This window comes from Arachis hypogaea, chromosome 14 (assembly GCF_003086295.3).
Source record: "Arachis hypogaea cultivar Tifrunner chromosome 14, arahy.Tifrunner.gnm2.J5K5, whole genome shotgun sequence".
Taxonomy (NCBI): Eukaryota; Viridiplantae; Streptophyta; class Magnoliopsida; order Fabales; family Fabaceae; genus Arachis; species Arachis hypogaea.
In genome coordinates, this window is record NC_092049.1 from 94,179,687 (window position 1) to 94,193,051 (window position 13,365).

General features: G+C 33.3%; 1 protein-coding gene across 2 annotated transcripts; it reads right to left on the reverse strand.

Annotated features, from left to right (window-relative positions):
• Positions 1-6,789: 6,789 nt before the first annotated feature.
• On the reverse strand, positions 6,790-11,695 carry LOC112743518 (U2 small nuclear ribonucleoprotein A'). 2 transcript variants are annotated; one of them, XM_025792755.2, is made up of 9 exons: positions 11,396-11,695; positions 11,154-11,252; positions 11,036-11,076; positions 10,760-10,889; positions 10,464-10,669; positions 9,521-9,694; positions 8,622-8,672; positions 7,833-8,006; positions 6,790-7,085 (listed from the first exon to the last, which is right to left on the reverse strand). In XM_025792755.2, the coding sequence occupies exons 2-9, from the start codon at positions 11,233-11,235 to the stop codon at positions 7,080-7,082; spliced, it is 864 nt and encodes a 287-aa protein (XP_025648540.1). In that variant the 5' UTR covers positions 11,236-11,252; positions 11,396-11,695; the 3' UTR covers positions 6,790-7,079. The 2 variants fall into 2 exon arrangements, with proteins under 2 accessions (XP_025648540.1, XP_025648539.1); XM_025792754.3 differs by having other exon boundaries at positions 11,154-11,297; positions 11,396-11,613.
• Positions 11,696-13,365: the final 1,670 nt, after the last annotated feature.

Consider the following 13,365-nt stretch of genomic DNA (forward strand, 5'->3'; position numbering starts at 1 on the left):
CTTCCGCAGCAACAGCCCAGGATTTCTCCTTATCTACATCCAGTTCCAACTTGGCCACTTTGGCGTCCAGCTCATCCTTCAATCCCTTGATCCTGTCAAACTCTAACTTGGCTTCCTGCATAAAGGCCTTCGTCGCACGGACAGGAGAGTCTTGGATTGAGCGCAACAAAGCTGCACCCATATGTGCCATTCGAACACTACTACTGGTGATAAAATCCAGGTGGTGCAGGATGGACACGTCATCCATAGGAAGTCGGCCATAAGGAGCAATCTGGTCATCCACAAACCCCACAGAATCAAAGTCAGGGGCATCCAAATTAAAGGGTTCAACAGTCCTCTGCTTCTTTGGAGGAGGGCCGGCAGCAGATGGAGAGGATGCACTAGAGGTCAGCTGAGGAGGGTCAGAAGGAGCCATGCGAACCTGAGGAGTCGGTATGATCTTCCTCGGCCCAGAAGTGTCCGAGGTCGACCTCCTCAGAGTAACTTTTGAAGATCCCTCTCCAGAACCTTTGGCCGAGATGTCCTGGGCCGCGGTAGCCTTTCTCACCCTCTTAAAAGCCTTCATGCCATCAGTAGTCTTCACCATCTCTGAAAAAAGAAAGCAGTAAAAGCCAGAGTTACAAATGAGAAAGGGATGCATCGACAAAACTGACAAATAAAACAAGAAGAAAAAGCTAATAAAGAAATCAGCAACTACCCAATTCAGCACGGAGAAGTGAGGGATCCCCTAAAAACCTTTTCGTGTCGAGATGGGAAGGTTGCCCCCAATTTTCCTCCAGCACATGAACAAAGGCCTGCTCGACCTCATCTAACATCTCCCAAGAATACCTAGACACTACCACATTCTTTTGCCAGCATAAGGGGAAGGCAGGTTCATTATTCTGTTCCAAGAAAAAAGGCCGAGCTCCTTCAACAGCTCGGACCTTGAAGTAATAGTTCTTAAAATCCCTAAAGGACTCATCATACGTAGAAAAAACTTTCTTCCCCTGGGCAGCTCGGAAAGAAATCCAGGAAGCCTTCTTCTTAGCTATCCCAGGTTTTGTCAAGACAAAAAGATAAAGAAAGAGAGTTTGAGAAGGACGAACATCCAGTTCCTGACACAACAATTGAAAGATCTTTATGAAACCCCACGAGTTCGGATGGAGTTGGGATGGGGCTACGTTACAGGACCACAACAAGTCGGTTTCAAAGGAAGTAAAAGGGATGGTGATGATCATTTGGCTAAAAAAGTAGTCATAAGCGTAAAAGAAAGGATGTTCCCCCTGAGTTAGAGAAGGAAAATAGACCCTCTCATCTGGATCCGGCGCTACCAACTCGTAATTCTTCTCGTGATCTCTACTACTACAAACCCGGTGATGCCTCCTAAGTTGGACGCAATATTCAGAATTCACCACAGAAACACACATCAAAACAAGGGAGTCCAACCAGTCAGACATGCCCTCAGGGACTTTTAAAGACATCTCGACAATATTTTTGCGAGAAGACATAGGTCAACTAGTCCTAAAGTGAGAAAAAGAAAAAATGGATTACTAATCAAACAGCTCGGATAAATATAGATATAACTCGGACAAAAGCATACGAATGTTAGAAATCAGATACAGCAGTGAAAGGAAGCCCCAGGACTCACACCAAGGTCCAGGGGCATCCTGTGGAGGCAGTAATAGAGTAAAGATTCAGGAAAAATCTTGCAGTCTAAACCCTAAAAACACAAAGAAGATCAAAACTTCTCTGACGAAGAAGAGAAAGCCATCGACATCAAAACATACTACGTAGAAATCATCAAAAAGATGTAACCTTTTTTACAGTCCAAGCTACAAACAAAAATGATCTATGCCAAAGTAAAAAGGGGCAGAAACAAGTGATAAATTGAAGAAGCCCTAAAATAGCGCACATTACAGCGATGATCAGACACAACAAACGCAGAGAAAGATTCAAACTTTCCAACATGAATTCAAGCAAGATCAAAACTTTCCTAATTTGTTTCGCTTGTTGCATGGAGAAGATTGAGTGATTCAATTTTCATCCCTCTGATCTAGGTTGTCAAAGACAAGTTCTTTGAAAGTCTAGTAGGGAATCCTTTCCGATGATTTAGGTTGCTAAGAACAAGTTTTTTAGAGGTCTAGTAAAAAAAAATGTTATCTATCTTTTATGTTTCCGCTGTATCTCTTTATGCGAATAAATTTCTTTTCTTGTTGCCATTCTTTTCTTGTCCCTTTTTACTGAATAATCCTTATCTATTGTGATATAACCCCTAAATTCTAAGCTAAATTCTTTATCAACCTAACTCCATCCACTGCATCATCATCATCATCATCGCCGTCACTTCTACCCACCTCTTTTTTTTTTTTTTTTTTTTTTTATTCCATCACTCCCACCCCATTTTACCGTCCTCAGTCCTCAGTCCTCACCCACTAGCATCACCGGCAACTTCATTACCACCATCTAAAAAGTATTCACCTTAAATTAGAGCTAACATTATTGTACTTTCAAATTGCAACAAAAATACTCCCTATTTGCATTCCTGGTTCATCAATAAACGAAAACACATGGATACACCAACCTACAAGAATTGAATATTAAAATTTGTTCACAGTATCTATTTAGAAACAAAACTAAAACCATTGAGTTTCTTTATATATATATATATATATATAATTTTTTTATTAAAATAAGTTACGTATTTTTTTTTTTCATTTCATGCTTTTTCGTTGTCAAGAAAAAAAAAGTGTAATGATCATAATTCATTAACAAATTTATTTACAAATTGTAAAACTCAAATTGAATACCCGAAAGAAAAGAGGAAGAATAATGAAGGAGGAGAAAGAGAGAAAAATTACAAGCTACACTATAAAGTATAAATATCAGTTCCCATTCAAACTGATGAGTCTAGAGTGTGTGTGTGAGAAGAAAAAACCTAATGAGTAATAGGTGATAAGAATGGAGGCGCCGTAAATGGTGAATGGTGAATGGTGAGTAAGAGAGTGATTCAGAATTTGTGGAATGTGATTAGATGGGATTATGAAGGAAGTGGATTGGGAATAGGGTTATAATTAGTAATCAATGAAAAAATGATAATAGGTAATGGTGATGAAAAAAGAGTAAATAAAAGTATTTTTATTAAAAAAAATTAATAATTGATTATGTAAATTAACTATTAACCAATATTTGGGTCATTTTATTAAATAAAATATATTTTTTTTAAATTATTTTATCAAAAATAAATATTAAAGTCTATTTTATCAAATTAAATCTTTTGAATATTAAAATGATTGTTTACTCTTCATGGTATTAGTATCATAATAATATTATAAAAATATTTTTAAATATATTAATATATTAATGTTTCAGTCATTTTTAATAGTTAATTTTAATTATATATATTATATATATTTTTTATAACTAAGATAAACAGTTAAAAATTAGTAAAATACAGGTGTATCTTGAAAATTTTCCAATACTATATGTTTTTGAGTATTGCTCCTCTGAACAGAAGATAGAGCTCGATCATCTACTCGTCCGGTAAGAGGTCTACACGTGTGCTCATTTCTAATTCACATCGGAATAGTTCCAATTTCTAACACCAGACCTAACATGTATTATATATAAAACCCAAATACGCTATAGTACTTATTAATTCATTTTTCTCAATTTTGTATACAAGAAAAATCATTATGAACATAAAAAATATTGTAGGACACTCAATATCATACAAAATATTATATAAATTGAACAATACAATAATAATAAGACAACCATTCTAACGTCCTTCCAATGTAACAATCTTTGTTCAATCTTTTAGGAATTGCTTGAAGAGAACCATGTGAGTTGGTGCCTTCGCAATTTGGTTTGGTGAGAGACACGATTGGATTAAAAAGAAAAATATTAAAATTTAAAAAAAATTTGTAATTTCAGATAAAAATTATGGATTTAAAGCAGCTTATGTTTTCACCAAACTTAATTTTTAGAGCCTATGTTTTTCAGTTCCCTTTCTATGTTTTAAGGCAACCAATATTATCCTCAGCCTAATTTTTATTGATAAAAGTAAAAAGCATTTATAATTTTAAAGTATTTTTTTATGGAAAGGAAATAAACCACCAAATTAACATTTAAAAAAATTGTAACTAACAAAATAACCCCTAAAGAAATAAAATATCATTAACAGCAGTCGTATTAAATCGTTATATCACCATTTTTTGTAATACATTAACTTTAATCAACCATAAATCACTAAATATCAAGTGAGAAAATCCTATTTACCAGTACATATGTCCCCAAATTTCTAATCAGTAAAATTTTATATCCAAGTCATAACCCTAAATAAGTTCAACCAAATATTTCAAATTCACGCGTGTCTGCCGTCGCTTATTTCGTTATCGTTATCACTAACAACACTTTCTTTTTTCATTATCGATATCACCAACAACACCACCACCTTATCCTTCTTTTCTCATTTAAATTTCTTCTTTTTCTCCTTTTCTCTTCTCCTCTTCTTCCATCACCATCATCATAATCATTATCATTATCGTTATCATCATCTTCTTCTTATACATATCATAATTATTGTTATCGTCGTTATTGTTATTATTATTGTTGAATTTTTGACATGTTAATAATGTTGTCTAATCCAAAATTGATTTTTGATGTGTTTTTGTTCGTGATTCTGTCTTGTTTGTGATTGTGATATTGTTTTTAACTGAGTTAATTGTGTCGCAATTGTTATGTAATTTCGGTTCGTTTCTGAGTTAATTGTGACTCATTTCTGAGTTACATGTGTCGCAATCATTATATAATTTCGGTTCATTTCTGAGCGAATTAAGGTGCATTTGGACTCCTTTTCCTGCACAATTCAAACATCTTTCTCCTCTTTCTCCTCATCTTCTACTGTTTCTTCTTCTTTTTCATCTTTTTCTTCTTCATCTTTACCTTGTTTCATTTTCTCAAAATTCTTTTTGATTTACTCTTTTGAGAAGAATAAAACTAAGAAAATGAGAAGAAAATATCAAACAAAAAAGAAGAAGAGACATTAATGACGTCTGATCCAAAATTGATTTTGAATGTGTTTTTGTTTATGATTCAGTCTTGTTTGTGTGCTTGTTTTCGAATCGAGTTTATGTGTCGCAATCATTATGGTAAATTTCGGTTCATTTATGAGTTAATTGTGTCGTAATCATTATATAATTTTTGGTTCATTTCTGAGTGAATTAAGCTGCATTTGAACTCGTTGTCCTGCACAATTCAAAACTATTTCTCCGCTTCCTCCTCATTTTCTATTGCTTCTTCTTCTTCTTTTTCATCTTCTCCTTCTTATTTCATTTTCTCAAAATTCTTCTTGATTTACTCAAATTTAACACGATTTCTGAATTTATGTGTTAAATTTGAGTTTAGCTCTTGGACAAGGTCTTAGAAAGCCAATAAAATTAAATAGAAAAAAACATAACAAGAAATAATGAATACAATGAATATTTTCCAAGTATTCTACAAAAACAAAGAAAAGCGTATTTCATCAACTTTTACAACCCCAGAAAATGAAATCTCGCAAATAGTTCTGATATGAATTATAAATTTAATATAAGAGATACCATGAATATACTCCTTTTCTCTAAAAGACCTTTTTCAAAAATCTTTTCCTCTGTTGTAGCTAAATTCTCCTCAGTTGAACTTGCAATCCCCATGCAAAAATCTCTAAGTTCATGTTGAAAATCTTTTATTATTAACATCCATTACTTCTCAAACCTGCAGATTCTTTACTTGGCTTCTTTTTGTTTCTGAATTAATTGTGTCACAATCATTATGTAATTTCGATTTATTTGTGTTAATTGTGTCGCAATTCATTGCGCAATTTCGGTTCATTTCTGAGTGAATTAAGATGCATTTGGATTCGTTGTCCTGCATAATTCAAAACTTTCTCCTCATCTTCTACTGCTTCTTCTTCTTCTTTTTCATCTTTTTCTTCTTCATCTTCTCCTTCTTATTTCATTTTTTCAAAATTCTTCTTGATTTACTCTCTTGAGAGGAATAAAACTAAAAAAAAAAATATCAAACAAAAAAGAAGAAACATATTAATGACGTTGTCTGATCCAAAATTGATTTTAGATGTGTTTTTATTCATGATTCCATCTTGTTTGTGTATTTGTTTTCGAACCGAATTTATATATCACAATTGTTATGTAATTTCGGTTCATTTATGAGTTAATTGTGTTGTAATCATTACATAATTTTGGTTCATTTTTTAGTGAATTAAAATACATTTGGACTCCTCATTCTACATAATTCAAAACTCGGAGAAGAAAACAAGCGAAGAAGAAGAAGGAAAAGAAACGCGGAGAAGAAGAATTAAAAAACGATGACGATAATGTAAAGCTATGGTCGTGAACGTAAATAACTTGGTTGGAAGAATAATATATATGCGTGTAACCACACTCTTTTTAATGAGAGTGATTTTTGTAAGGATTGAGCCTACTTTGTTAGACTTCGATGGCAATATTACTTGGATGTGTACAGGCCTAATTCCTAATTTCATACTATGTGGGACTATTGTGTATTGTCACAGTTAACGCCTTAAGAAAATCACGTCATCAAGAAATTTCATTCGCTCAAACTATTGTCAAAACATTATATCTTTTCAAAATCACAGAATAGCTTCATTTTCTTGGTGACAAGTTTTCAAGTGCAATCTTGTTTCATTGAAAACATTTTTTCAAAAACAAACGAGCACAAAGTTTCAGGTCGCTTTTTTTCTTATATATTGGTCATGTGCTGGACATCTTAAGAAGCCTGCAAATGAGTGACTATGGACGAAAGTATCATATTCATTGTGAAGAGTGAAGACAACTTTTCAATACATGAAAACACTAAAGCATTGATACATCATGATCGGAAAAGAAACCCTAAGTACCAAACAATTCAAGAGACTCAAAAATGGTTTAAAATACTTGCCTATTTAGTCCTACACACTTTGGTACATGTCTGGAGGCTGGAGCTTCATCAAGCACACCTAGGAAAATCACCTAGATTTTTTACCCTAGAACCCAACATTGAAGAAATTCGCGAGGCTATAGGAATACTACAAAATCCTTGCTCTACTCCTGAAAAAAAATGTAATGAAAATTGATGACAAGCCAAGAAACACAGACAACTGCAATATTCATCAACTCAAAGCAGTTCAAAGGAAATTAAACTTCTTTAGAAGCATTTTTTCTTCAAGAAAATATAGAAACCAACTTTTAGTTGGCCAATCTTAGCCAACTTAAGGATTTAGGTTTATAATTTAAGATATAGGGTTAAGAGTTATAATTTAAGGTCTAGAATTTCAGACAGATAATTTATTAAAAAAATTGGCTGATATTGGTCGAAAAAAGTTGGTTCCTTAGCATTACTCAAACTTCAAATAATTCATAGTGCAATGGATGCCCCGTATATCATTGCATGCTCTCTATTTTCAATGCCTAATATGATGGTTAGAAACATGAACAGATCTAGTACAAGATGAGAACAAAAGAATATACACTATATATGGATATAAAACAATTAGGCAACTGCAACAGTAATAAGAACTACATGCACTCATTCTTCTAGAGTTGAGATATTTTATATCTATAACCTTTTGCAAACCATTGAATGCATACTTCTAAGCCTCCACTCATTTATTCCTTTCATGATTAAAAATGGAATGAAAGAAGTAAACTACAGTTGTGACAAACAAGCAACAACATAATATTGTAATTTTAGTTTTTGAACTAATTATTTAGTTTTGCATACTAGAACCAAATAAAACTGCTAGGTACTACATACAGAAGATATATGTTCGACAGGAGCATAATATGGTATCATACCTGTTCCATTGGAGAAGTATCAGTATCCTTCTGCTCTTTCGTATCATCAGATTCACCGTCAGCTTGATCTTTGCTTTCTTGAATCGTCTCCTCATGCTTTTCATGAGCATTATCCAACACCATATTGTCATTCAAACCTTCAAAATCGGCTGGAAGCTGACCAGACTTCAGTGCCTGTCACCATATCACCAAATCAAATGTGTTGCATTAGCATCAATTTTTAACCATAGATAAGAAATTGAAGTTAGATGAAAAGAAATCCTCAACGAAGATAACAGCCAAAGGAAATATCATATCAAGGCTTCCCATAATTGTGTGCTCCGCAAGTTTAGGGGAACTATCAATTTTGATTACCCTTGTAGCAAGAATCTAAAATAGTTTTCTTTCATTTTCTAGACAGCATTCTGCTTCACCTAAACACACATACTCAAGTTTAGGGCCGCTATTGAGCTTACCTTGTTAACAAGAACTAAATAGTTTTTCTTCTTTTTACGAACAAAGATCTTGTCTATAAACTTTTAAGGCTAGCAAACAGTTAAAATAACAGGTCATTTGAGATCTCATTTTATTATTAACTTTGAAAATCATGGTATGATGTTCTTGACAATCTCAATGATTTTTTTGTTTTGTGATTAAAGAGAAAATTAGACAGCAGAGGAGGAATACAAAGGACAACAGATTCTCTTTACAAAAATGAGCAATCAGAAGAAAAGGTCATCTAAGAAGTAAACAGCTGAGAGCAAAAATTAAAATTGAACAAGTGAACATCAGATCTAGAAATGCAAGGACCTTTTCAAGTCTTGCAACTTCTTCAAGGGTCTGTGAATTCACAATGGCAGCCTGCACACAGCAGAAATATGTTAAAACACACATAACAGAGTTAACAACTTGTTGCACCAGATTCACAGATAATTTGAAATTTATAGCTCATCAAGATAATCAATTACTAAAATCTAAAACAACAATGATTTCTTAATTCAGATAATATCTCATATGCATGAAAGATGATTTATTAGACAATGATTAACTATTAAAAGAACTTGTGAAATGAATCAATGGTGGGCAAAAATGAGACCCTTACACTAACTTAAAAGATAATGAATTGTGCAGTACAAAGTTACTTTCCAAGGTCCTGTAATATATTTAGTTGGGGACATCACTTGCATATCCGTGGCATTTTCTATGCATGCGACAAAATAAAACTAAAGCAGAACAGATTAAGAAGTTTCATCCATCCAAAATGTTAATATTATGCAGAACAAATCAAGAAGCAAAACTGCAACAGTCTAAGCTCAAGATTTTTTCTGCAGTCTGCAAACGGTGGTGAATAGTAGTAATACCTCAATGCTATTGACAAATATCATCACAAATTCAAGAGAGAAAAAAAATAAAAGAAACTCATTTGAGTCATGTAAGGTGACTTCTTCTATATGGAACAAATCTATATGGGATTCAAGGTTGTCACTGTGTGTCTCCCTTCACTTTGGAGCAGCTGGCTATAGATAGTTAGTTGTTAAGCTATGGGTGAAAAGAAGTAGCTAACCATCTCATCTACAAATTTTCAGTCAAGTAGCTTCAAATGCATTAATTATAGATCTGAATCAAAAATGTAAGTGCATGTCACATGATCACACCTATTAGCAATAAGGCTCACAAAAGCTACGTTCACTTCTCTTTATAGTTTATACCTTAATAGCAATGATTTGCTCTGGTGTGGGAGCAACCACTTTGGGCGTCTGTTGTTCTTCAGCAACTTCTGGAACATTTGGAGTTTCAGGAGGTGAAATTCTTTTTGGCGGTGACTTTTGAACTTCATCTATAGCTTCCCTTGAATCAAACAAGCGCTTTGCCTCCAATCTTTCCTATTAATTTCAAAGAACAATCCTTAGTCCTATAATTAATGGGGGAAGTGGAGTTGGTAATAAGAAATAAACCCAACAATATATTGTTAATTTCCTTAACAAAGCTGAGAAGAATGAAAAGTGGAGAAGGGCTAAATATTTTACTTATATATTTCTCAGACACACTCTGAATAACAACAACATAAACATACAAGACATATAAATAGTTAGGGAATTTCTTGGTGAGGAGTAGAATTAGGTGAAGAGTTAAGATTTTTACTAAATTTAGAACATTGCACATGACAAATTTTTTTGGTGGGTTTTTTCTCTACTAAAAGAAATAATCTTCACTCTTCACCATAGCATCACCCAAATAGTTATACACACAGATAAGATGATGATATCTAAGATAATCCTATAACAAGTAAATACAAGATAAACCTTATGAATTATGAATAGATATCCTAAAGCAGATTATATAAACCATATCAACATACATCATCATCATCCAATAGACATTGCAATTTATGGCAATGTCCAGTTTAATTTTCAAGTCACTTAGCCAAAGAATGCTTAACCAGAGTAAAAACTATAGCTGCCTAATAAAAAATTTATACACAGTAAAGCTAACACATGGAATCAACGTGTTCAAGGTTTACTTCTGGTTTTCTAGCTGAAACCGTTAATTTATTAATTGAAAGTAGGCATTATCAAAATTTCATAACTGTCATATTCCAAAGAAAAATCTAGGGACCAAACTATCAAAAGCGACAAAAATGATAACCTATACCTTGTTTTTCACTTTCTTGAAATCTAAAACCCTAAGAGACTTCAGCTTGTGAATAACATAAAGCCTGTAATTCTGCTTCTTCGTAATGTTGTTGTCTAGCAAGCTAAGGTACTGGAGCTTCGGAAGGGACGCGAGGGGATCAATTTCGACTAAGTTGACAATCCTGTTGTTCGTGAGAACTAGCGTATGCAACTTTGGCAAGAATTCTGCATTGTAAAAAATCACAAGGCAAGTAAGTTACATGCTGTATAACCAAGTGCAACATTGATATGAACAATGCAAAGCTAAAACTGTACCTCCAATGTTAGGGTTAATTCTGGTAATTCTATTATTATTTATGAGCATAGTTCCCAACCGGTTAAGATAGGGTAAATTTTCTAGCTTCACAATCTCATTGTCAGATAAATCAATGGTGTCAAATTGATCCTGCAAGAAACACAAAATTTACCAACACCAAGGGGAACCAAAACCAATGCTACATTTGGAACGAAAAATAGGAAAAGTCAACCTAATATATTACTTGAAGCATAAAAAATAAAAACTTCAAAGCAAAAGACCGAAATTTTGTGCACCTCAGTAGCTCCCAAGTTTTCGATTACAGGGATCTTGTTGCCTGAAAACAAAAAAGAGAAGCAATTTAATTAATTAAAGAGAGGAAAAGAGTGAGAAATGGAGAAATATATAATATACCTCGAAGGTCTAACTCGCGTTCTTTGACGGCATTGAAGAAATGAGGGCTTTTCCAGATCAAATCAGCGGTGAGCCTCACCATATCTCTCTTCTTCTTTTCTGAGTGTAAGAAAGGGTTTAGCTGTTTAGGTTAGGGTTTAGATGCTGTGAGAACAAAAAAAAATGAGTTGAGATATATGGGAAACGTTGAAAGCGAGAAAAAGAAGAAAACGAATTGAAAGACTGGTTGGTGTTTAGAGTACCGCGAAAGAGAAGGAGGAGATGCGAAGAAGGTGCTTTGGGTCGGCACCGGTCACCTCTGCGGCTGTAGCTTCCTAGTAAGGCGGCACGCACGACTCAAGAGTGATATTGAAGTGCTGGCTCTGTAGCAACCTGAGAAAAAAAATGGCACAGAATTATTTATTAAGTCTCAAAGAATTTGGTTACTCAAGTAAAATTCAAGATAATAAAACAGTCATTTAATAATAGAAGATATAAAAAGGTATAAATTAAAAACAGAATAAAAAGTACAAAAATTTTTATTATATAAACACATAAAGTTCAGTGGTTGTGCCAAAAAAATTTTCTATATCTATTATAAAAATATTTGTATTTTGTATTTCTTCTAATTTTTTCTTTTTTTTTTTTCTGTCTTACTTCTTTAATTTTTTTTTTCATAAAATTTATAGTGAAATAAACATAAAAAGAAAAAATATAAAAAAATACAAGACAAGATAAGAAATATAAAAAAAGAAGTTATAGAAGAATAAAAAAATGAGAAAATACAAAATATTAAAAATTCAATTGAGATTGTACAAGTAATATATATATATATATATAAGTATTTTGTTACATATATTATTTAGTCACATAATATTTTTATTTGGATTAATACTAAGATAAGAAACCGAACCAATATTAAATTGGTCAAACTAAGGACTATGATGTTGTAAAATAAATAAATAAAGAAGAGAAATAAATATAAAATATAGAAATATAAATATGCTCGTATCTCACTATAATGTAAGAAATTTATCTATTCACTTAATATTATATGATGTAATGTATATAAAATAAGAGAGGGATATATATATAATGAGAAAGAGAAATATTGCTCAGTAAAATAAGAGAGAGAATTGATTTGTGATTTATTACTTGCTTGCTTTTTTCGGAGACAAAGGCCCCTATTTATACATGTATGAGGGGGATCAATTTCAACATCATTAATTATTATTCCTTCTTTGAGAATGTGAGTACTGCATGAGAATGGGCATCTACGTCCCATTCTTATCACAACACTCCTCCTTGGATGCCCATTTAGGATTATTGCCTCATTAAAACCTTACTAAAGGAAAACCCTGTGGGAAAAACCTTAGTGAAGGAAAAAGAGTATAATATCTTTTGTGATGGGGACTGCCTCATTAAAAACCTTGTCGAGAAAAACCCAATGGGAAAAAAAAACTTAACCAAGGAAAAAAGAGTACAGTCTCCCCCTCTTGCCGACATCATTTAATGTCTCAAAATCAGCGCATCCCAATCTCATGTACCAATCTTTTAAAGGAGGATTTTGGGAGTGACTTTGTAAATAAATCTGCCAGATTGTCACTTGAGCGGATCTGTTGGACATCAATTGTCCCTTGATTTTGAAGATCATGAGTGAAGAAGAATTTGGGAGAAATATGCTTTGTTCTATCACCTTTGATGTATCCACCCTTAAGTTGAGCAATGCATGCTGTATTATCTTCAAACAGGACAGTTGGAGCTATCTTATGATCAATCAGTCCACATGATGACAGAATATATTGAATCAGACTCCTCAGCCAAAAACACTCGCGACTAGCTTCATGAATTGCCAGTATTTCAGCATGATTAGAGGATGTTGCAGCAATTGTCTGTTTCGTGGACCTCCAAGATATAGCTGTACCACCATATGTGAACAGGTATCCTGTTTGAGATCTCCCTTTATGTGGATCAGACAAGTATCCGACATCTGCATAGCCAACTAGTTGTGACTTGGATCCATAGGGATAAAATAATCCCATATCAACCGTTCCATGAAGATATCGAAAGATTTGCTTGATTCCACTCCAATGTCTTCTGGTTGGAGAGGAACTATACCTTGCTAGTAAATTCACAGTAAATGATATATCAGGTCTTGTATTATTAGCAAGATACATTAGCGCTCCAATGGCACTAAGATATGGTACTTCAGGACCAAGGATATCTTCATTTT